Genomic DNA, 23,861 nt, shown 5'->3' with positions numbered 1-23,861 from the left:
TTGTGTCTGAACAATTGTGTGTGTGTGTCTGAACCAGTGTGTGTGTATTAAAGCCTAAGAACTCAGGGAGAGGAGCTATGCACCCAAACAGACCCCTCCACGCCCCCCTGCACCCACCCCCAGTTCCCATGGCTCTGATCCCTTTCCCGGTGACTTCCCTCCGGGCCTCGCTCACTGCTGTATTAACCTAATCCCGCTGGGCTTTCACCCGGTCCAGCACAGAGACTTACACAAAGCAGCAGCCAGGCCCTTTTTCCAGCCCACAGACTCACCCGCCAAGACCAACCGGCCTCGGCCAGGGCCGAGCGCTTAGGGGACATTGTGGGGCTGGATGGAGGCCAGAGGGGGGATGGGGGTGCCGGACGCAGCGGGGGTTGTGGCTTGTTACAGCCCTGTCAGCAGGTTTAGGGGCAGAGAGGGTTTTATCAATGGGCCAGACAATGGAAGCCCTGGTCTGTGTATATCCTTCAGTACGCTAGACAGGTCAGGCTGTTCATCGTCAGCTCTGGTTGGAACAGCGGTGTGTAACCTAACCTGGGGCTAACCTGAGGGTGTTGGGGATATTGATTATTGTACTAGAATGTTGAGGGAACTAGCACACAAGCATTTCACTGCACCTTTTATACATGCCGACTGTGTACGCTACCAATACAGTCTGATTTGTATTCCTTCTTTTAGGTGATCACAAAATGATAGTGAGTAGGGAAATAGGAAAGGAGGGAAATGTGGTAGACAAGGTTTGAATCCAGGTCTCCTGTGCACAACAAGACTGTTTTAGCACACTGAGCTAAATTGGGGGTTTGGGCCTCTGGAAAGGTTACTCACCACACAAGTGTGATTCACTGAACCACCATTACTGAAGAATGGAAGGAAGGAAAGAAGGAAGGATAGAAGGAAAGATGGGAGGGAAGAAGGAAGGATTGAAGGCTGGATAGATATAAGGAAAGAAGGAAGCCTTTAGAGGCCTTGCTTAGGGCCTGTGTGCTTGCTCTAGCTCAGGGGCAGGCAACCCTGTTCCTGGAGGCTGCAGGTACTGCAGGATGGTGTTCCAGCTTGACACCACACCTGGCCAACTGAGCTAATTGGTCAGTTCAGTGATGGCCTAACTTCAATACACCTGATCTTCCAGGCTGGTTAAATCAGAAATATAAAGTGGCACTGCAGGAGCAGTGTTGCCTACCCTACTCTACCTAGTTGTACAGTGGCTAAAATACTTCAGGAATTGACTAGTTTAGGCATTAATAAGTCACTGTTATTCAAAACTCAAGGAGCGGTCTATATTTCATTAGTTGAAATGAACATTGAGCTTATATGTTCCATTGATATTTGAAGTGTGATTTGGATTGGTCATAATGTGTTAACATGTAATTACTAAACAACTTTCTGTCTGCGAGAGATGCTGTTTGCATGATTGAAGGAAATTTCTAGCCTACAAGACTGACAATTATGCGTGGACTCACCATCCATGATATCAATATTATGGTTTTAACCATGTTTGGATGATATATGACCCTCAAACTCAACTCTGGACCTCAAAGCTGGTTCCACTGCATTGTTTCCTTGTTTCCCTCTAATGAGGGACTGATTTAGACCGGGGACACCAGGTGTGTGCAATTAATTTTCAGGTAGAACAGAAAACCTGCAGGCTCCGGACCTCGTAGGGTCAGAGTTGAGTACCCCTGGTAGAGTGTCAGTTGAACTAAGCTCATGGGGCATTTATAAGTTGTATTCAAGAAATGTAATTAATTAAAAGTCCAAAAATGGATGTACCCTTTAAAACCCTAAACAGTACGTTAAATACTGAATTGTTGCAAGCCCAAGCAGACTCAAGAGCAGTCATACATGGAACGTTAGACCAACCAAATCTATGCTCTTCCACTGCCACCTAGTGGTAGGGTGGTATAACTGCTGATACTGTTATTCATATGCACAGCTCGGCTATACATTTTATCACAGAAGGTTCGGTTGTTAAGCTATCGAGAAGAGATGTCCAGAGAATTCGGCCACGCAGCCACTTTGTACATTTTAAACAGGTAATGGCTTAAGGTCAACATAATTAGAGTACCATTTATCTTAATCACAATGGAATCTCAAACTACTATTAAAAGCTCATGCATTTTCACTATACACATTATACAAACAAATAAAATGACTGCATAGCAAATATAAATTCAGAGATGTTTTAACTTTATTTTTTCATAAGATTATAAAGTGATTTTATAGTACACAAATCCCGATAAGACTTTTTACTCTGATACATCCAATGTGAAAAGCATAAACAACCGTACAAATACATTGTTGGCACACCAAATTATCTCTGACCTTGTATTATACTGGCATATGAATCATACTATTTAATTTCATATGATCTTGTAAAAAATTATATTTTGGTAGCTACTAGCTAGACATATTTGACCATTCCAGAAACAAAACTTCAGATTTTTCATTAAGTATGACGTTGAAGAGTACGGTACAATTAATATGTTCTACATTTGCATTGCTTGCTCTTTCAGTTTTTTGTGTAAGGACTTTGTGACATCTGCAGATATAAAAAGAGCTTTATAAATACATTAGATTGACTGAAAAAGTATCCACTCATTACTGTAAATCACTCTGGATAGGAGCCTCTGCTAAATAACTCAAATGTAAATTGCAAAAATTCTGATGTCCTTTTAGTGTCAGAGCTGTTTGAAAAGGCCGCCTGAAATTCCAGCCTGTTTTGGTGCAACAGCATGTAAACACAGGAAAAACACTGTCTGAAAATGCAGTTTTTCCTGTGTTTATATCATACATGATGAAACTGACACTGTAAAAATGTGAAGACATTTTATTAGTGTTATTTCCTGATAGTTGCTGGTTGAAAATGTAATCTACACAGGACCTTCTAATCAGCAGGTTAGCATGGAGTTTCGACTTTCCATGGTGACATCATCATGCGATACATTTTTTAATAGACCAACAGCAAAATGTTCCAAATCTCTCTTCCAACAGCTAGTTTTGAGTTTTCCCCTCCCCACTCAGACCACTCCCAAACTGTCCTAGCTAAAGTCTTGCTTGAGAAATTGCTCTTTGCTAAGAAGCTACTTGTTTCAATTGAATACAATCACAGTAAAATACTTATTTGTTACCCAGAAATGATTTGATATCCAGATAAAAACAGCCGCATTGGACCTTTAAAAATACATCTACATACAGGTCTGTTTCCCAAACCTTTTTGTAATTGTGCAGTGTTGCGTCATTATGCATAGCGTTGAAATGCGTTGATTGATTGATCACAATTAAAACCGTTTTTCCCCCAGTAAAGATTGGCTTCACAATTATCGATTTAGTACATGGGAAGAGGTACAGTCTGATCATTTAAATAAACATTACAGAGCAACATGGCAATTCCCTCTGTAGGCAGTGTCTACATTCTATGATCAAGCTAGCAAAATATAGCAACGATTTAAGACTTTCATATGAATGCATTGCGCTTGCAACGCTAGGGTTGTGGGTTGGATTCCCACGGGGGACCAGTTGGGGGGAAACAGTATGAAAATGTTTGTACTCACTATCTGTAAGTCGCTCTGGATAAGAGCATCTGCTAAATGACTCACATGTCATGAGAAAGCAGCAACAACAGTTTGTCCACCAATCAAGTTCATACGACCTCATGTTTTTTATATTGTCATTAATGTCACAGTGCGTTTGTGTATGGTTGTGAGCTGTATGTATAATTAATGTGTTCCATGTGTGTGTACACGAGGTGTGTGTACACGAGGTGTTTGTGCGCACATGACCCAGCCGTCACGGGGACACGGTCACAGGTCACTGCACTCAGAGAAGGACCTCTCCCTCTTCTCCCTGGCCGTGACGAAGTTGAGCAAGTCGATGGCCGTCACCACACCAAACACCATCTGCTTCAGGCTGGGGGAGCCGTCCGTCAAGTCTGAGAGTAGGAGAGAGGGAAGGATAGAGAGGGTGGAATTAGCTCCCTCCTACAGCCATCATTGGACCAGGGGAGGGTGGGGTTATGGTTGGTTGCAGGCCCAAATCAATTTTGGGACCAAACAACTGAGGACTTTGAGACTGGCACATACAGTACATTCGTAAAGTACTCAGACCCCTTGACTTTTTCCACATTTTGTTACGTTACAGCCTTATTCTAAAATGTATTAAATCGTTTCCCCCCCCTCATCAATCTACACACAATACCCCATAATGACATCACAATACCCCATAATGACAAAGCAAAAACAGGGTTTTAATAAATGTTTGCTAAGAATGTTTGTTTTTTTAAATCACATTTACATAAATATTCAGACCCTTTACTCAGTACTTTGTTGAAGCACCTTTGGCAGTGATTACAGCCTTGAGTCTTCTTGGGTGTGACACTACAAGCTTGGCACACCTGTATTTTGGGAGTTTCTCCCATTATTCTCTACAGATCCTCTCAAGCTATGTCAGGTTGGATGGGGAGCATCGCTGCAAAGCTATTTTCAGGTCTCTCCAGAGATGTTCGCTCGGGTTCAAGTCCGGGCTCTGGCTGGGCCACTTGAGGACATTCTTAGTCTTGTCCGGAAGCTACTCCTGCGCTGTCTTGGCTGTGTGTTTAGGGTCGTTGTCCTGTTGGAAGGTGAACCGTCGCCCCAGTTTGAGGTCTTGAACGCTCTGGAGCAGGTTTTCATCAAGGATCTCTGTGTACTTTGCGCCGTTCATCTTTCTCTCGATCCCAGTCCCTGCGCTGAAAAACATTCCTACAGCATGATGCTGCCACCACCATGCTTCACCTTAGGGATGGTGCCAGGTTTCCTCCAGACGTGACACTTGGCATTCAGGCCAAAGAGTTCAACCTTGGTTTCATCAGACCAGAGAATCTTGTTTCGCAAACTCCAAGCGGGCTGTCACGTGCCTATTACTGAAGAGTGGCTTCCGTCTGGCCACTCTACCATAAAGGCCTGATTGGTGGAGTGCTGCAGAGATAGTTGTCCTTCTGGAAGGTTCTCCCATTTCCAGAGAGGAACTCTGGAGCTCTGTCAGAGTGACCATCAGGTTCTCAGTTTAGCCGTGCAGCCAGCTCTAGGAAGAGTCTTGGTGGTTCCAAACTTCTTCCATTTAAGAATGGTGCAGACATTTTTAGCCTTACCCAGATCTGTGCCTCGACACAATCCTGTCTCGGAGCTCTACGGACAATTCCTTCAACCTCATGGCTTGGTTTTTGCTCTGATGTGCACTGTCAACTGTGGGACCTTACATAGAGACAGGTGTGTGTCATTCCAAATCAGGTGGACTCCAATCAACTTGTAGAACATCTCAAGGATGATCAATGGAAACAGGATGGACCTGTGCTCAATTTCGAGTCTCATAGCAAAGGCTCTGAATACTTATGTAAATAAGGTATTTGTTTTTTGTTATAAATGTGCTAAAAATTCTTGAAACCGGTTTTCAGTTTTCAGTCATTATGAGATAGTGTGTAGATTGATGAGAACTTTTATTTATTTAATCCATTTTAGAATAAGGTTGTAACGTAACAAAATGTGGGAAAAGTCAAGAGGTCTGAATACTTTGCACTGTATACCAGTCACATGCACACAGCAGACATTACACCAGGCTGGTTTAAAATGAGACCAGCCACCTTGCCACCTTGCCACCTTGTTACTCAGAAAAGGTCAATGAACCTTCACTCCTCTTATCGCAACATGTTCTCCACCATTACAGCAGGCAGAAAGACTTACATTGGATCTGTTCGTGTACCACCAGGGCAAAATGGTCCGTCTCCAGGATGCGAGAGAGCTTCCCCAGGTTATCAGTCAAACGGATCTGAGAATAGGATGAGACGTGAAGTTATCAGTCAAACGGATCTGAGAATAGGATGAGACGTGAAGTTATCAGTCAAACGGATCTGAGAATAGGATGAGACGTGAGGTTATCAGTCAAACGGATCTGAGAATAGGATGAGACGTGAGGTTATCAGTCAAACGGATCTGAGAATAGGATGAGACGTGAGGTTATCAGTCAAACGGATCTGAGAATAGGATGAGACGTGAGGTTATCAGTCAAACGGATCTGAGAATAGGATGAGACGTGAGGTTATCAGTCAAACGGATCTGAGAATAGGATGAGACGTGAGGTTATCAGTCAAACGGATCTGAGAATAGGATGAGACGTGAGGTTATCAGTCAAACGGATCTGAGAATAGGATGAGACGTGAGGTTATCAGTCAAACGGATCTGAGAATAGGATGAGACGTGAGGTTATCAGTCAAACGGATCTGAGAATAGGATGAGACGTGAGGTTATCAGTCAAACGGATCTGAGAATAGGATGAGACGTGAGGTTATCAGTCAAACGGATCTGAGAATAGGATGAGACGTGAGGTTATCAGTCAAACGGATCTGAGAATAGGATGAGACGTGAGGTTATCAGTCAAACGGATCTGAGAATAGGATGAGACGTGAGGTTATCAGTCAGACGGATCTGAGAATAGGATGAGACGTGAGGTTATCAGTCAAACGGATCTGAGAATAGGATGAGACGTGAGGTTATCAGTCAGACGGATCTGAGAATAGGATGAGACGTGAGGTTATCAGTCAAACGGATCTGAGAATAGGATGAGACGTGAGGTTATCAGTCAGACGGATCTGAGAATAGGATGAGACGTGAGGTTATCAGTCAGACGGATCTGAGAATAGGATGAGACGTGAGGTTATCAGTCAAACGGATCTGAGAATAGGATGAGACGTGAGGTTATCAGTCAAACGGATCTGAGAATAGGATGAGACGTGAGGTTATCAGTCAGACGGATCTGAGAATAGGATGAGACGTGAGGTTATCAGTCAGACGGATCTGAGAATAGGATGAGACGTGAGGTTATCAGTCAGACGGATCTGAGAATAGGATGAGACGTGAGGTTATCAGTCAAACGGATCTGAGAATAGGATGAGACGTGAGGTTATCAGTCAAACGGATCTGAGAATAGGATGAGACGTGAGGTTATCAGTCAAACGGATCTGAGAATAGGATGAGACGTGAGGTTATCAGTCAGACGGATCTGAGAATAGGATGAGACGTGAGGTTATCAGTCAGACGGATCTGAGAATAGGATGAGACGTGAGGTTATCAGTCAGACGGATCTGAGAATAGGATGAGACGTGAGGTTATCAGTCAGACGTATGACAGAGAGGACCGTTTCATCATATAAACAAACATGGGGGATTTCAGTGTGTGTGACACCTATTTGCACTACTTCCAGAAAAAGTGTGTGCTTGCGAACACGTGTGTGACTGACCTGTTTGAACTGGTTGTAGATCACCTTGTTGACTGGGTCTGAGGGTTTGATCTTCCCAGCCAGCACAGAGGCCAGCATGTTCCCCAAAGTAACCATTCCTAGGACCAGCCTACGCACGCACACACACAGTCATTTTAGCAGCAGAACAACACTAACCCATGGATTATGTCACCAGAACAGTTGAATGACTTGAATCAGATGGTCAGTGTCCAGAAGTGAAACATGGGTTTACAACATTTACAAATCAACAATACTAATGAATTCCTAATTAATGAATTGAATTCCAGGGTTATTTCTATGGAAGTTATCTTCAGATTCTCTACAATAATTGAATTTCTTCACCATGAATTAGTAAACGACACAAAAATAATGGACGCGTCCCAAATGGCACCTTATTCCCTACATGGTCAACATTAGTGCCCTATGAAGGGAATAGGGTGCCATTTGGGATACAGCCTCTGGTTAATGAAAGAGGCAGGAGATGAGACAGTGAAGGAGGACACCCACCCAGCCTCGTCCACTACAGGGGCCTGGTCAAAGCCTTTCTCCTTCAGGATCTTGATGGTCTTCTGACAGCTGACCGTGGGCAGGACGGTCAGAGGGGCAGAGAGGTTCAACCCCTGCAGCTTCAGGTTCCACCACCTGGGGAGGGAGAGCAAGAGAGAAATAGACAACCAATTAAATAAATAAAAACAAAATACAACCTTTAAAAAGGCACAATATACAGAAATCACCCCACAATTGGCTGGTTGCTAAAATTCTACAATTTATGCCTGATAACAGTTTGTGACAAAACAAGCAATGTGCAAAATCATTGTACCATTTAAACCGCTGTGAAACATATTTTCAATTAACAAAATATGTAGTATATAACTATAAAGCTGGTCAAAGCTGGTGTACCAAACCGAAAGTAAAAAGACGCAAAACTACACTTAAGGACAGGAAGCACAGAAATAGCACAGAGAATGGATCTACTGCTTCTTAGACTTGCTTCCAATTAGAATGACAGATCTATAACTCACATTTCTATGTGAGTTTGGTCAGGTAGCCCATAGAGCTACATATTGCACCTTTAAGAGAAAACTACAAACAAATAGACAATGGAGCACTAGATGAAGACATGCTCAGAGACACAGACCCACCAGGGTTTATTCAGACCCACCAGGGTTTATTCAGACCCACAGACCCACCAAGGTTTATTCAGACCCACAGACCTACCAGGATTTATTTAGAAACACAGACCCACCAGGGTTTGTTCAGAGACACAGACCCACCAGGGTTTATTTAGAGACACAGACCCACCAGGGTTTATTTAGAGACACAGACCCACCAGTATTTATTTAGAGACACAGACCCACCAGGGTTTATTTAGAGACACAGACCCACCAGGGTTTGTTCAGAGACACAGACCCACCAGGGTTTATTTAGAGACACAGACCCACCAGGGTTTGTTCAGAGACACAGACCCACCAGGGTTTGTTCGGAGACACAGATCCACCAGGGTTTGTTCAGAGACACAGACCCAGCAGGGTTTATTCAGAGACACAGACCCAGCAGGGTTTGTTCAGAGACACAGACCCAGCAGGGTTTGTTCAGAGACACAGACCCACCAGGGTTTGTTCGGAGACACAGACCCACCAGGGTTTGTTCAGAGACACAGACCCACCAGGGTTTGTTCAGAGACACAGACCCACCAGGGTTTATTCAGAGACACAGACCTGCCAGGGTTTGTTCAGACCTACCAGGGTTTGTTTACCATGATGTCTGACTCCTTCAGGAAGCCTTTCTGGAACATCCACTTGTCACTCAGGAACTTGGTCCTGAAAAAAAGAGATTGTTGTTAGTTACTTCATCCACTAGGAACAGCTGTTAATGGTTCAGATTAAAGAGATCGTTGTTAGTTACTTCATCCACTGGGAACAGCTGTTAATGTTTCAGATTAAATAGAAGGGTTGTTAGTTACTTCATCCACTAGGAACAGCTGTTATAGGTTCAGATTAAAGAGAAGGGTTGTTAGTTACTTCATCCACTAGGAACAGCTGTTATAGGTTCAGATTAAAGAGAAGGATTGTTAGTTACTTCATCCACTAGGAACAGCTGTTATAGGTTCAGATTAAAGAGAAGGGTTGTTAGTTACTTCATCCACTGGGAACAGCTGTTATAGGTTCAGATTAAAGAGAAGGGTTGTTAGTTACTTCATCCACTAGGAACAGCTGTTATAGGTTCAGATTAAAGAGAAGGATTGTTAGTTACTTCATCCACTGGGAACAGCTGTTATAGGTTCAGATTAAAGAGGGGATCATGAATCAGTGATATCCACATGAGGCAACAGCTGCAATATTCAGACATGGCCACAAGGGGTCAGGCTAAGCTAAACGCTGACAGATCATTAGATTCACTATAGGACTAAAGTATATTATAGTCATAATATAACAGTATATTCTAGACCCTGGTTCCTCACATGTAGTTGCGGATGGAGTCTGGCAGGATGACCACACATCGCTGGCCCTCCTTCAGGTCCTTGGCCAACCTCACCGCCGCTGCCATGGCCGTGCCCGAGCTGCCACCTGGCACAGGGGACAAGAGACGGGCACACTGGTTGGCATGATGACCCTTGGCCAGGTAACCCACAAATCAGAACATGACATAGAACATGACAACAGGTCTTCATTGAAGTGGGAATGTGCAGATATCCCAGCGTCCCTGGAGAACACGGCCATAGAGTCCACACTGGTGACAGTGAGATGAATGACAGAGAGATAGAACGGTGACAAACGTACCACACAGCAAGCCCTCGTCTCTGATCAGCATACGGGACATGTTGAAGGACTCCTCATCGTTAGACTTGTACCAGCTATCCACCACCTACAGGTAGACACACACTGGTGAGGTAGTGTGTGTGTGTGTGTGTGTGTGTGTCCATCTGACTCACTGATCTGTCCAGTACAGTGGGGATGAAGTCATATCCGATGCCCTCCACCTCGTACTGGGTCTTGTCTGTCTTGTTCAGCTCCTCTGGTTCAGCCAGGATGGAGCCTTCAGGGTCCACACCGATGATCTGACCACACACACAGACAGAACCACACCAGACCAGACAGAACCACACCAGACCAGACAGAACCACACCGAACCACACCAGACCAGACAGAACCACACCAGAACAGACAGAACCACACAAGACCAGACAGAACCACACAAGACCAGACAGAACCACACCAGAACAGACAGAACCACACCAGACAGAACCACACAAGACCAGACAGAACCACACCACACCAGACAGAACCACACCACACCACAGAACCACACCAGACAGAACCACACCACACAGAACCACACACCACGCCAGATACAAGTTAACACCCAGTAAGGACAGCCATCGCCTCTGATCAGAACCAGAACCGTTTCTATTCAGTCATGTTGAAGTAGTGAATGTGAAGATCCAAGTTGAGACTGATTCTATTTGTATGGATCTTTCCATACTTGAATAGGAATTTCAATTGAACTGTCCCCAACCCTAGTCAGATGGCACCTGGGGATGGGAATTGATTCCAGGTGGACACCCAGAGCTCACTCACCTTGATGTTGGGGCACCTCTCCTTCAGTTTGCGGGCGATGCCAGTGATGGTGCCGCCTGTGCCAGCGCCTGCCACCAGCATGTCCACTTTCCCTGCCAGGTCACAGATGTGGAGGGGGTCAGGTTAGCTCATATGTGAGGGCTACAAGCCCACACAACTGCTCAGACAATGCTTTGTTGTTGACCAAAACCATGAGTTAAACCTTATTCAGACACACACGCTTATATAACAGTGATTCTCAGCTAGTGGATGACGATGAGGTTTTGAATGGGTCTGAGTAAAAAATAAAGACGTGTTTTTTTAAATATATATTTTTATTACTTATTCTATGAAAAAAATACTCCAGTCTGAACCTAAACCAGGTAGAAGTGTGTAGAAATAATGAACCTACATTTCTAAATAACTTAATCTCTCAACAGTTTTTCTTCAATCACAGTATTTTAAGAGAGAGAGAGAGAGCGAGAGAGAGAGAGATAGATAATGCCAGCAAGACAAGAGAGAAGGAAAGAGAGAACAAGACAGGGAGGAATAGAGGGAGGGAGCCGAGAGGAAGTCTGGCTCACCATCACACTGCTCCAGTATCTCCTCTGCTGTGGTGTCATAGTGGGCCAGGGGGTTACTAGGGTTACGGTACTGGTCCAGGATGTGAGAGTTGGGGATCTCGTTCTTCAGACGCCAAGCTACACCCACGTGAGACTCTGGTGAATCGAAACGAGCGCTGGTGGGCGTACGGACGATCTCTGCGCCCAGGGCTCTCAAAACATCCACCTGGGTGCATGCAAACACACAGACAGGCAGCGTACTCATGATAATTTGTGCAGACTTCACAATCAAATAGGTCCTGTCAAATTCCCAGAGGGGAGATTGATGAGGCAGGCATACAGCAGTCTTACCTTCTCCATGCTCATCTTCTCAGGCATGACAATGATACAGCGGTAACCCTTCACAGCTGCAGCCAGGGCCAGACCAATACCTGTCACACACACACACACACACACACACACACACACACACACACACACACACACACACACACACACACACACACACACATATTAATCAGTGAATCTACTACTAATGAGACACATTCCTATTCATTTCAAATCAAATCAAATCATCAAATCAAATTTTATTAGTCACATACACATGGTTAGCAGATGTTAATGCGAGTGTAGCGAAATGCTTGTGCTTCTAGTTCCGACAATGCAGTAATAACCAACAGTAATCTAACCTAACAATTCCACACTACTACCTTACACACACACACAAGTGTAAAGGGATAAAGAATATGTACATAAAGATATATGAATGAGTGGTGGTACAGAACGGCATGGCAGATGCAGTAGATGGTATAGAGTACGGTATATACGTATGAGATGAGTACTGTAGGGTATGTAAACATAAAGTGGCATAGTTTAAAGTGGCTAGTGGTACATGTATTGCATAAAGATGGCAAGATGCAGTAGATGATATAGAGTACAGTATATATACATATGAGATGGGTAATGTAGGGTATGTAAACATTGTATTAAGTGGCATTGCTTAAAGTGGCTAGTGGTACATTTTTACATAATTTCCATCAATTCCCATTTTTAAAGTGGCTGGAGTTGAGTCAGTATGTTGGCAGCGGCCGCTAAATGTTAGTGGTGGCTGTTTAACAGTCTGATGGCCTTGAGATAGAAGCTGTTTTTCAGTCTCTCGGTCCCTGCTTTGATGCACCTGTACTGACCTCGCCTTCTGGATGATAGCGGGGTGAACAGGCAGTGGCTTGGGTGGTTGTTGTCCTTGATGATCTTTATGGCCTTCCTGTGACATCGGGTGGTGTAGGTGTCCTGGAGGGCAGGTAGTTTGCCCCTGGTGATGCGTTCTGCAGACCTCACTACCCTCTGGAGAGCCTTACGGTTGTGGGCGGAGCAGTTGCCGTACCAGGCGGTGATACAGCCCGACAGGATGCTCTCGATTGTGCATCTGTAGAAGTTTGTGCGTGCTTTTGGTGACAAGCTGAATTTCTTCAGCCTCCTGAGGTTGAAGAGGCGCTGCTGCGCCTTCTTCACAACGCTGTCTGTGTGGGTGGACCAGTTCAGTTTGTCCGTGATGTGTACACCGAGGAACTTAAAACTTTCCACCTTCTCCACTACTGACCCGTCGATGTGGATAGGGGGGTGTTCCCTCTGCTGTTTCCTGAAGTCCACAATCATCTCCTTTGTTTTGTTGACGTTGAGTATGAGGTTATTTTCCTGACACCACACTCCGAGGGCCCTCACCTCCTCCCTGTAGGCCGTCTCGTCGTTGTTGGTGATCAAGCCTACCACTGTAGTGTCATCCGCAAACTTGATGATTGAGTTGGAGGCGTGCATGGCCACGCAGTCGTGGGTGAACAGGGAGTACAGGAGAGGGCTCAGAACGCACCCTTGTGGGGCCCCAGTGTTGAGGATCAGCGGGGTGGAGATGTTGTTACCTACCCTCACCACCTGGGGGCGGCCCGTCAGGAAGTCCAGGACCCAGTTGCACAGGGCGGGGTCGAGACCCAGGGTCTCGAGCTTGGTGACGAGTTTGGAGGGTACTATGGTGTTAAATGCTGAGCTGTAATCGATGAACAGCATTCTCACATGGGTATTCCTCTTGTCCAGATGGGTTAGGGCAGTGTGCAGTGTGGTTGCGATTGCGTCGTCTGTGGACCTATTGGGTCGGTAAGCAAATTGGAGTGGGTCTAGGGTGTCCGGTAGGGTGGAGGTGATATGGTCCTTGACTAGTCTCTCAAAGCACTTCATGATGACGGAAGTGAGTGCTACGGGGCGGTAGTCGTTTAGCTCAGTTACCTTAGCTTTCTTGGGAACAGGAACAATGGTGGCCCTCTTGAAGCATGTGGGAACGGCAGACTGGGATAAGGATTGATTGAATATGTCCGTAAACACACCAGCCAGCTGGTCTGCGCATGCTCTGAGGACGCGGCTGGGAATGCCGTCTGGGCCTGCAGCCTTGCGAGGGTTAACACGTTTAAATGTTTTACTCACCTCGGCTGCAGTGAAGGAGAGCCCGCAGGTTTTGGTAGGGGGCCGTGTCAGTGGCACTGTATTGTCCTCAAAGCGGGCAAAAAAGTTGTTTAGCCTGTCTGGGAGCAAGACATCCTGGTCCTCGACGGGGCTGGTTTTCTTTTTGTAATCCGTGATTGACTGTAGACCCTGCCACATACCTCTTGTGTCTGAGCTGTTGAATTTCGACTCGATTTTGTCTCTGTACTGAGACTTAGCCTGTTTGATTGCCTTGCGGAGAGAATAGCTACACTGTTTGTATTCGGTCATGCTTCCGGTCACCTTGCCCTGGTTAAAAGCAGTGGTTCGCGCTTTCAGTTTCACGCGAATGCTGCCGTCAATCCACGGTTTCTGGTTTGGGAATGTTTTTATCGTTGCTGTGGGTACGACATCGTCAATGCACTTCCTAATGAACTCGCTCACCGAATCAGCATATTCGTCAATATTGTTGTTGGACGCGATGCGGAACATATTCCAATCCGCGTGATCGAAGCAGTCTTGAAGCGTGGATTCAGATTGGTCGGACCAGCGTTGAACAGACCTGAGCGCGGGAGCTTGTTGTTTGAGTTTTTGTTTGTAGGCTGGAATCAACAAAATGGAGTCGTGGTCAGCTTTTCCGAAAGGGGGGCGGGGGAGGGCCTTATAAGCGTCGCGGAAATTAGTATAACAATGGTCTAGTGTTTTTCCAGCCCTGGTAGCACAATCGATATGCTGATAGAATTTAGGGAGTTTTGTTTTTAGATTAGCCTTGTTAAAATCCCCAGCTACGATGAATGCAGCCTCAGGGTGTGTGGTTTCCAGTTTACAAAGAGTCAGATAAAGTTCGTTCAGGGCCATCGATGTGTCTGCTTGGGGGGGAATGTATACGGCTGTGATTATGATTGACGAGAATTCCCTTGGTAGATAGTGCGGTCGACATTTGATTGTGAGGAGTTCTAGATCAGGTGAACAGAACGACTTGAGTTCTTGTGTGTTGTTATGATGATCACACCACTTCTCGTTAATCATAAGGCATACCCCCCCGCCCCTCTTCTTACCGGAAAGATGTTTGTTTCTGTCGGCGCGATGCATGAAGAAACCAGCTGGCTGCACCGACTCCGTTAGCGTCCCTTGAGTTAGCCATGTTTCCGTGAAGCAGAGCACGTTGCAATCCCTGATGTCTCTCTGGAATGCTACCCGTGCTCGGATTTCATCAACCTTATTGTCAAGAGACTGGACATTGGCGAGTAGTATGCTAGGGAGTGGAGCGCGATGTGCCCGTCTCCGAAGCCTGACCACGAGACCGCCACGTTTTCCCCTTTTTCGGCGTCGCACAGGGTCGCCGGCTGGGATCAGATCCATTGTATTGTGTGGAAGGCAAAACACTGGATCCGTTTCGGGAAAGTCATATTCCTGGTAGGAACGATGATGAGTTGACGTTAATCGTATATTCAGTAGTTCCTCCCGACTGTATGTAATGAAACCTAAGATTACCCGGGATACCGATGTAAGAAATAACACGTAAAAAAACAAAATACTGCATATTTTCCAAGGAACACGAAGCGAGGCAGCCATCTCTTTTCGGCGCCGGAAGTCCATTTACTGAGGTAACACACACACACACACACATATTAATCCGTGAATCTACTACTAGTGAGACACATTCCTATTCATTTACTGCGGTAACACACACACACCTGTATTCCCTGAGGTGGGCTCTATGATGGTGTCTCCTGGTTTGAGATGTCCTGCCCTCTCTGCATCCTCCACCATACGCAGACTGATCCTATCCTTCACACTGCCGCCCGCGTTGAAGTACTCACACTTGGCCACTGTACAGAGACAAAACAGAATGTTACACACTGGATTATCACACTGGATCACACACACACACACACACACAGATTACAATGTTTTTAATTCTGAATTAAAATACCACCTTGTCTGAAAACAACTGATAATGTAACCAGACTTGGGTCAAACATGTTCATTTCATTTAGTTTAGAGTTTGCACTTTTGGAGCTATTCCATTGTACCATAAAATGTATGAAGCACAAGTGGGGTCATTTGCTGTGCAAAAGCTCTAAGCCAACAATATAATTAAACTGTTACATTGGATACAATATAACTGTCAATAAATCCCAAATGGGATTATGGAGTCAAGCATGAAGAATTCTACAAAGACGTCAGATGAACACAGACGCCCCAAAGTAAATCCAATTCACATGACTTCTTAAGCCGACCAATGAAAAAGGTTTGGACTGCCTGTGTTCTATGTCTGCCTCAACAGAAAGCGTGGAGGGGAAGACAGCCTTGAATACTGTCTGAACAGTGTTCTCTGGACTACGGCTAACTGGCAGATAATGCAAGGTTCAAGGATAAATTATATCATGCTGGCAGGAATAAATGGGTGAAGGAAAGGTTTTATCATGGTGGCAGGAATAAATGGGTGAAGGAAAGGTTTTATCATGCTGGCAGGAATAAATGGGTGAAGGAAAGGTTTTATCATGGTGGCACGAATAAATGGGTGAAGGAAAGGTTTTATCATGGTGGCACGAATAAATGGGTGAAGGAAAGGTTATATCATGGTGGCAGGAATAAATGGGTGAAGGAAAGGTTTTATCATGGTGGCAGGAATAAATGGGTGAAGGAAAGGTTTTATCATGGTGGCACAGATAAATTGGTAACTCTCCGTGAGAAAAGTGCACAAACAAGGCTGAAATATTGAGTGGGAAACATTTGCACCCATGTAGGACATTAAGGTTTCTCCATTCATCTCAAAAGGGTTCTGAGAAAAGACTCCCTGATAAACTCACAGATTTCACACTTGAGGCCGAAGGTCTTGGGGATCTTGTTCATGCGCACCAGCGGGGTCTCACCGATCCTCCGGAGGATGTTGGGGAGGATTTTAGGAGCTTTGGTCCTGGAAGGAGGAAGTTTAGATGTCACTGACTAACTCATTGACGTTGATCAATGCTCATACCACATTGACATGAATCTGACTCAAATATGGATAATAGAACAGAGTGGAAATGAGTAGAGAAGGAGGAGACAGGTGGAAGGAATAACATAAAAGGTTACCAGTCTTACTTTTGAGGGTTACCAGTCTTACTGTTGAGGGTTACCAGTCTTACTGTTGAGGGTTACCCGTCTTACTGTTGAGGGTTAGGGTTACCAGTCTTACTGTTGAGGGTTAGGGTTACCAGTCTTGTGTTACTGTTGAGGGTTACCAGTCTTACTGTTGAGGGTTACCAGTCTTACTGTTGAGGGTTACCAGTCTTACTGTTGAGGGTTACCAGTCTTACTGTTGAGGGTTACCAGTCTTACTGTTGAGGATTACCAGTCTTACTGTTGAGGGTTACCAGTCTTACTGTTGAGGGTTACCAGTCTTACTGTTGAGGGTTACCAGTCTTACTGTTGAGGGTTACCAGTCTTACTGTTGAGGGTTACCAGTCTTACTGTTGAGGGTTACCAGTCTTACTGTTGAGGGTTACCAGTCTTACTGTTGAGGGTTACCAGTCTTACTGTTGAGGGTTACCAGTCTTACTGTTGAGGGTTACCAGTCTTACTGTTGAGGGTTACCAGTCTTACTGTTGAGGGTTACCAGTCTTACTGTTGAGGGTTACCAGTCTTACTGTTGAGGGTTAGGGTTACCAGTCTTACTGTTGAGGGTTACTGTTGAGGGTTACCAGTCTTACTGTTGAGGGTTAGGATTACCAGTCTTACTGTTGAGGGTTACCAGTCTTACTGTTGAGGGTTAGGATTACCAGTCTTACTGTTGAGGGTTACCAGTCTTACTGTTGAGGATTAGGGTTACCAGTCTTACTGTTGAGGGGTACCAGTCTTACTGTTGAGGGTTACCAGTCTTACTGTTGAGGGGTACCAGTCTTACTGTTGAGGGGTACCAGTCTTACTGTTGAGGGGTACCAGTCTTACTGTTGAGGGTTACCAGTCTTACTGTTGAGGGTGGGTGTGGGGGGAGTCGGCGTGGCTGCCCCCCAGCCTCCAGGTGCACCGGCTGGGCAGGTCGGGACGGATCCACTTCCTCTCCCCCACCGCCTGGATGGTTCCAGTCACGTCCTCCACCTCTAGCTTGTCTCTGACGCCCCCCTTGGTTGGAAGTTGTAACGGCCCTTCCTGGATCTTGGAGGATCCGTTGGCATCCCCATTGCCGTTGGTGACGCGTAGCCTGGCAGCGTGCGGGCACACAGGGCCGATAGGGCCCAGGACGCTGCTGTCTTTAAGGGAGGGGACCGCAGGCATGTCTCACCTAGGAAGGTAAATGGCACATGGGCTAGTAAATGGTACATAGCCTCTGTCCTGCTCTTTAGCACAGATCTAGGATCAGATTCCCCTTACCCCAGTCCTAATTGTAACCGTTAGCGGGACAATAAGTGATCTGACCCTGTATCAGTGGTTTGGGGCTACTTAAGAGTCCAACGTTCAGACGTCAACACCACCTAGAGGTCTGAGGAACAGGAGCAGCAGAAGGCCACTCTTCAGAATGTTTGAGGGATTCGAGGAGCTGCTGCTGTTGTCTGTCTCATACTACACACTGCTGGACAGACTGACGACTTCAAACTAATTACAGTCAGGAAGCCATTAAGAACATTCCTGACAAAAATGACACAATAAATCTAAAACGTTTGACCCCAAGAGGCCTAGTGAGGTGCATATTAACATGCACACCTGACAACCCCATGCTATGCTGTATGTCCCTCTGAAGAGTGGTACTGGGAGCCCCACAGTTCAGTTACAAATCACTCAGGCAGACGCACTACCTCATTACGTTTGATGTTTAAGTCAGTGAACTTGTGTGCCCAGCTAATTTGTCTTGCCTAAAGACCCAAGGTTATAGAAGACAATGTCCTGTCCTTAACGTATTAACAAGACAATGTCCTGTCCTTAATGTATTAACAAGACAACATACTGTCCCTAATGTATTAACAAGACAACGTACTATCCCTAATGTATTAACAAGACAATATACTGTCCTTAATGTATTAACAAGACAACATACTGTCCCTAGCGTATTAACAAGACAATATACTGCCCTTAATGTATTAACAAGACAACATACTGTCCCTAATGTATTAACAAGACAACATACTGTCCCTAATGTATTAACAAGACAACATACTGCCCCTAATGTATTAACAAGACAACATACTGTCCCTAATGTATTAACAAGACAACCTACTGTCCCTAACGTATTAACAAGACAACATACTGTCCCTAACGTATTAACAAGACAACATACTGTCCCTAACGTATTAACAAGACAACATACTGTCCCTAATGTATTAACAAGACAACATACTGTCCCTAATGTATTAACAAGACAACATACTGTCCCTAATGTATTAACAAGACAACATACTGTCCCTAATGTATTAACAAGACAACATACTGTCCCTAATGTATTAACAAGACAACATACTGTCCCTAATGTATTAACAAGACAACATACTGCCCCTAATGTATTAACAAGACAACATACTGCCCCTAATGTATTAACAAGACAACATACTGTCCCTAATGTATTAACAAGACAACATACTGTCCCTAATGTATTAACAAGACAACATACTGCCCCTAATGTATTAACAAGACAACATACTGTCCCTAATGTATTAACAAGACAACCTACTGTCCCTAACGTATTAACAAGACAACATACTGTCCCTAACGTATTAACAAGACAACATACTGTCCCTAATGTATTAACAAGACAACATACTGTCCCTAATGTATTAACAAGACAACATACTGTCCCTAATGTATTAACAAGACAACATACTGTCCCTAATGTATTAACAAGACAACATACTGTCCCTAATGTATTAACAAGACAACATCCTGTCCCTAACGTATTAACAAGACAACATACTGTCCCTAATGTATTAACAAGACAACATACTGTCCCTAATGTATTAACAAGACAACATACTGTCCCTAACGTATTAACAAGACAACATACTGTCCCTAACGTATTAACAAGACAACATACTGTCCCTAACGTATTAACAAGACAATGTTCCTAACGTATTAACAAGACAACATCCTGTCCCTAACGTATTAACAAGACAACATACTGTCCCTAATGTATTAACAAGACAACATACTGTCCCTAATGTATTAACAAGACAACATACTGTCCCTAACGTATTAAGACAACATCCTGTCCCTAATGTATTAACAAGACAACATACTGTCCCTAACGTATTAACAAGACAACATACTGTCCCTAACGTATTAACAAGACAACGTCATGTCCCTAACGTATTAACAAGACAACATACTGTCCCTAATGTATTAACAAGACAACATACTGTCCCTAACGTATTAAGACAACATCCTGTCCCTAACGTATTAAGACAACATCCTGTCCCTAATGTATTAACAAGACAACATACTGTCCCTAACGTATTAACAAGACAACATACTGTCCCTAACGTATTAACAAGACAACATACTGTCCCTAACGTATTAACAAGACAACATACTGTCCCTAACGTATTAACAAGACAACGTCATGTCCCTAACGTATTAACAAGACAACGTCATGTCCCTAATGTATTAACAAGACAACATACTGTCCCTAATGTATTAACAAGACAACATACTGTCCCTAACGTATTAACAAGACAACGTCATGTCCCTAACGTATTAACAAGACAACGTCATGTCCCTAACGTATTAACAAGACAACATACTGTCCCTAATGTATTAACAAGACAACATACTGTCCCTAACGTATTAACAAGACAACATACTGTCCCTAATGTATTAACAAGACAACATACTGTCCCTAATGTATTAACAAGACAACGTCCTGTCCCTAATGTATTAACAAGACAACATACTGTCCCTAACGTATTAAAAAGACAACATACTGTCCCTAACGTATTAACAAGACAACGTCATGTCCCTAACGTATTAACAAGACAACATACTGTCCCTAATGTATTAACAAGACAACATACTGTCCCTAACGTATTAACAAGACAACATACTGTCCCTAATGTATTAACAAGACAACATACTGTCCCTAACGTATTAACACGACAACGTCATGTCCCTAACGTATTAACAAGACAACATACTGTCCCTAACGTATTAACAAGACAACATACTGTCGCTAATGTATTAACAAGACAACATACTGTCCTTAATGTATTAACAAGACAACATACTGTCCCTAATGTATTAACAAGACAACATACTGTCCCTAACGTATTAACAAGACAACATACTGTCCCTAATGTATTAACAAGACAACATACTGTCCCTAACGTATTAACACGACAACGTCATGTCCCTAACGTATTAACAAGACAACATACTGTCCCTAACGTATTAACAAGACAACATACTGTCCCTAATGTATTAACAAGACAACATACTGTCCTTAATGTATTAACAAGACAACATACTGTCCCTAATGTATTAACAAGACAACATACTGTCCCTAACGTATTAACAAGACAACATACTGTCCCTAACGTATTAACAAGACAACATACTGTCCCTAACGTATTAACAAGACAACATACTGTCCCTAATGTATTAACAAGACAACATACTGTCTCTAACATATTAACAAGACAACATACTGTCCCTAACGTATTAAAATGGTACTAATTATTTGGATTCCCAGACAGAGAGTTCAGTCCGTTTGGTTGCCCCTGTCTAATACTAATAGGCAGTGTACACTTCCAAGCAGCTGTTCAAATGGACCTCTTTCTGAACTGCACTGAAGACACAAACCTCGCCTGAGTGGCTTGACACCAAATGACCAGCACACAATAAACCCACCGGAGAGCATTGTGTCCTTAGGAAAACAACGTACGGTTGGAGACAGAGACCAAAGGAAACGTTCCCTTCTGAGCCAGCGCATTTCGTAATGGAACTACTACTGCTGTTACAGCGTCTGTCCAACTACTGCTGGTCATGCTACTGCTGTTACAACGTCTGTCTAACTACTGCTGTTACAGCGTCTGTCCAACTACTGCTGGTCATGCTACTGCTGTTACAACGTCTGTCTAACTACTGCTGTTACAGCGTCTGTCTAACTACTGCTGTTACAGCGTCTGTCTAACTACTGCTATGGCAGATATGGGAGCAGATGTTTGACTGTTCCTTGGGTGAGTTCATTTGCAATCTGATCCCCCTTGCAGACAGGTTCACTGAGTGGCAATGAGGCTGAGTTGAGGCTGAAATGTTCAGAGTGTTGTGTTACGTCACAGCTGGCCTTGGGTGTGTAACCAAACCAGTTGAGCAGACACCCTCCAGACCCAACCCACCGGTTGAAACAGTTACTACATGAGATAAACTGCCTTTGGAGATTCTCTCAACAGATATTCTCAATACCTTCTATGAAAAAGTATGTTATTTCCCAAAAGTTGTGGAATTAAAAGATAATGTGTGATGACATTTAGCCTGGCTAAAAACACTGGTAAAATAACAAAAAGGTCAATATTTACAACCCTATAATAATACTTAAAACTGCCCTAAAAAGACAGTGTCTAATAACGCCTGTCATAACTATTCAGAGCCATCAAGCCCATAGCGGACTAAACTCCATGGTGAACGAGGTTCCTGATGACTCCACCAGAGTGGAGCAGAGATCAGACTAAACTCCATGGTGAACGAGGTTCCTGATGACTCCACCAGAGTGGAGCAGAGATCAGACTAAACTCCATGGTGAACGAGGTTCCTGATGACTCCACCAGAGTGGAGCAGAGATCGGACTAAACTCCATGGTGAACGAGGTTCCTGATGACTCCACCAGAGTGGAGCAGAGATTAGACTAAACTCCATGGTGAACGAGGTTCCTGATGACTCCACCAGTGGAGCAGAGAACAGGCTTTGTGGAATTAGCTCTGACTAGATTGGCTCTGCCTCTGAATAGTTATGACAGACATTGGGCAATGTCTTTTTTGGGCCATACGAGAAACATGTTTGGTTTAGTCAGCTCTCAGGGCCATACTAGAAACATATGTTTGGTTTAGTCAGCTATCAGGGCCATGGCACAAGAGTGCACTCAACTATGGCAAATTGTGGTGGGCAAAATGAACTAAGAATGCAGCTCAAATTCATTACCTGCAGCCCTCAGTCACCAGAACAGAAAGAGACAACAAATGTGATGGATGATTCACAGGTAAATTCATTCAATACTGCAAATTATAACTTCATTTCTCAACACAATGCCATCTTGTACTCAGGTAACTGGTAGACAGTAGGACCCAGAGGTTTCCATATGGTGAGTCAAAGGCAGATGTTTGTGTGTGCATTTTAACTAACCCAAACCCCATTCCTAAATTTACCCTAATTATACCTACCTAACCTACTGTACTACGAAAAGCCACATATCTGACAAACGTTGGATCCCTTCTAGCCATGACCCCATATGGTCGGGGGTTTATGGACCCCCGGAAATAAACCATGTGCTTGTTTAAAACACCAACTGTCATTGTAATACCCACCTCTTACTATTATTTTGATTGCCATGACTCAGTAGGTAGGTAAAGCATAATTATAAAACTATACAAGAACACAGAACTTTATTTCGATGAATGGAACATGGCATAAAATAAATGTGCATAAAAAAGTAGCACTAACATCATCATGGAAGTGGTCGATCAGTTTCAACTTACCTATGTATCTGATGGCTGGGATCTGGAGAGGTAAAGAATCTTCCTCCGGCGATAGAAAGAGACTTGCACGACAGTGAGATTATTAAGAGGACTATCTGGGCGAGGAGGTTAGCCAATCGTTGGGGAAGAATGCATGTTTATGGCGCACTTTGATAGGCTGCAGCGAGGGAGTTTATTTCAGCTCCTCCTCCAATAAGAGATGGAGATTTGGTGAAACAAGTTAGTACATGGCGAAAACGTTTAGGGGTTTAACAGGGATCTATTTATATTCACTTTCAAAAAGTAAAAAAACCTTTTCAAATGTTATTTTCAAAAACATCGGAGCATAAACGCAACTCGCGCATCCC

At 44.1% G+C, this 23,861-nt stretch overlaps 1 protein-coding gene across 1 annotated transcript; it reads right to left on the bottom strand.

The window, feature by feature from the left end:
• Positions 1-2,166: 2,166 nt before the first annotated feature.
• Positions 2,167-23,648, bottom strand: cbsa (cystathionine beta-synthase a). Its single transcript, XM_071330663.1, has 15 exons — positions 23,515-23,648; positions 17,814-18,125; positions 16,672-16,778; positions 15,553-15,687; positions 11,738-11,817; positions 11,408-11,612; positions 10,845-10,936; positions 10,199-10,324; positions 10,047-10,131; positions 9,728-9,833; positions 9,009-9,086; positions 7,774-7,908; positions 7,267-7,375; positions 5,715-5,799; positions 2,167-3,928 (listed from the first exon to the last, which is right to left on the bottom strand). The coding sequence occupies exons 2-15, from the start codon at positions 18,116-18,118 to the stop codon at positions 3,801-3,803; spliced, it is 1,776 nt and encodes a 591-aa protein (XP_071186764.1). The 5' UTR covers positions 18,119-18,125; positions 23,515-23,648; the 3' UTR covers positions 2,167-3,800.
• Positions 23,649-23,861: the final 213 nt, after the last annotated feature.

The sequence above is a fragment of the Salvelinus alpinus genome, chromosome 10 (genome assembly GCF_045679555.1).
Source record: "Salvelinus alpinus chromosome 10, SLU_Salpinus.1, whole genome shotgun sequence".
NCBI lineage: Eukaryota > Metazoa > Chordata > Actinopteri > Salmoniformes > Salmonidae > Salvelinus > Salvelinus alpinus.
Note: the sequence above shows the minus strand (reverse complement) of the source record. Positions and strands in the feature narration are given on the sequence as shown.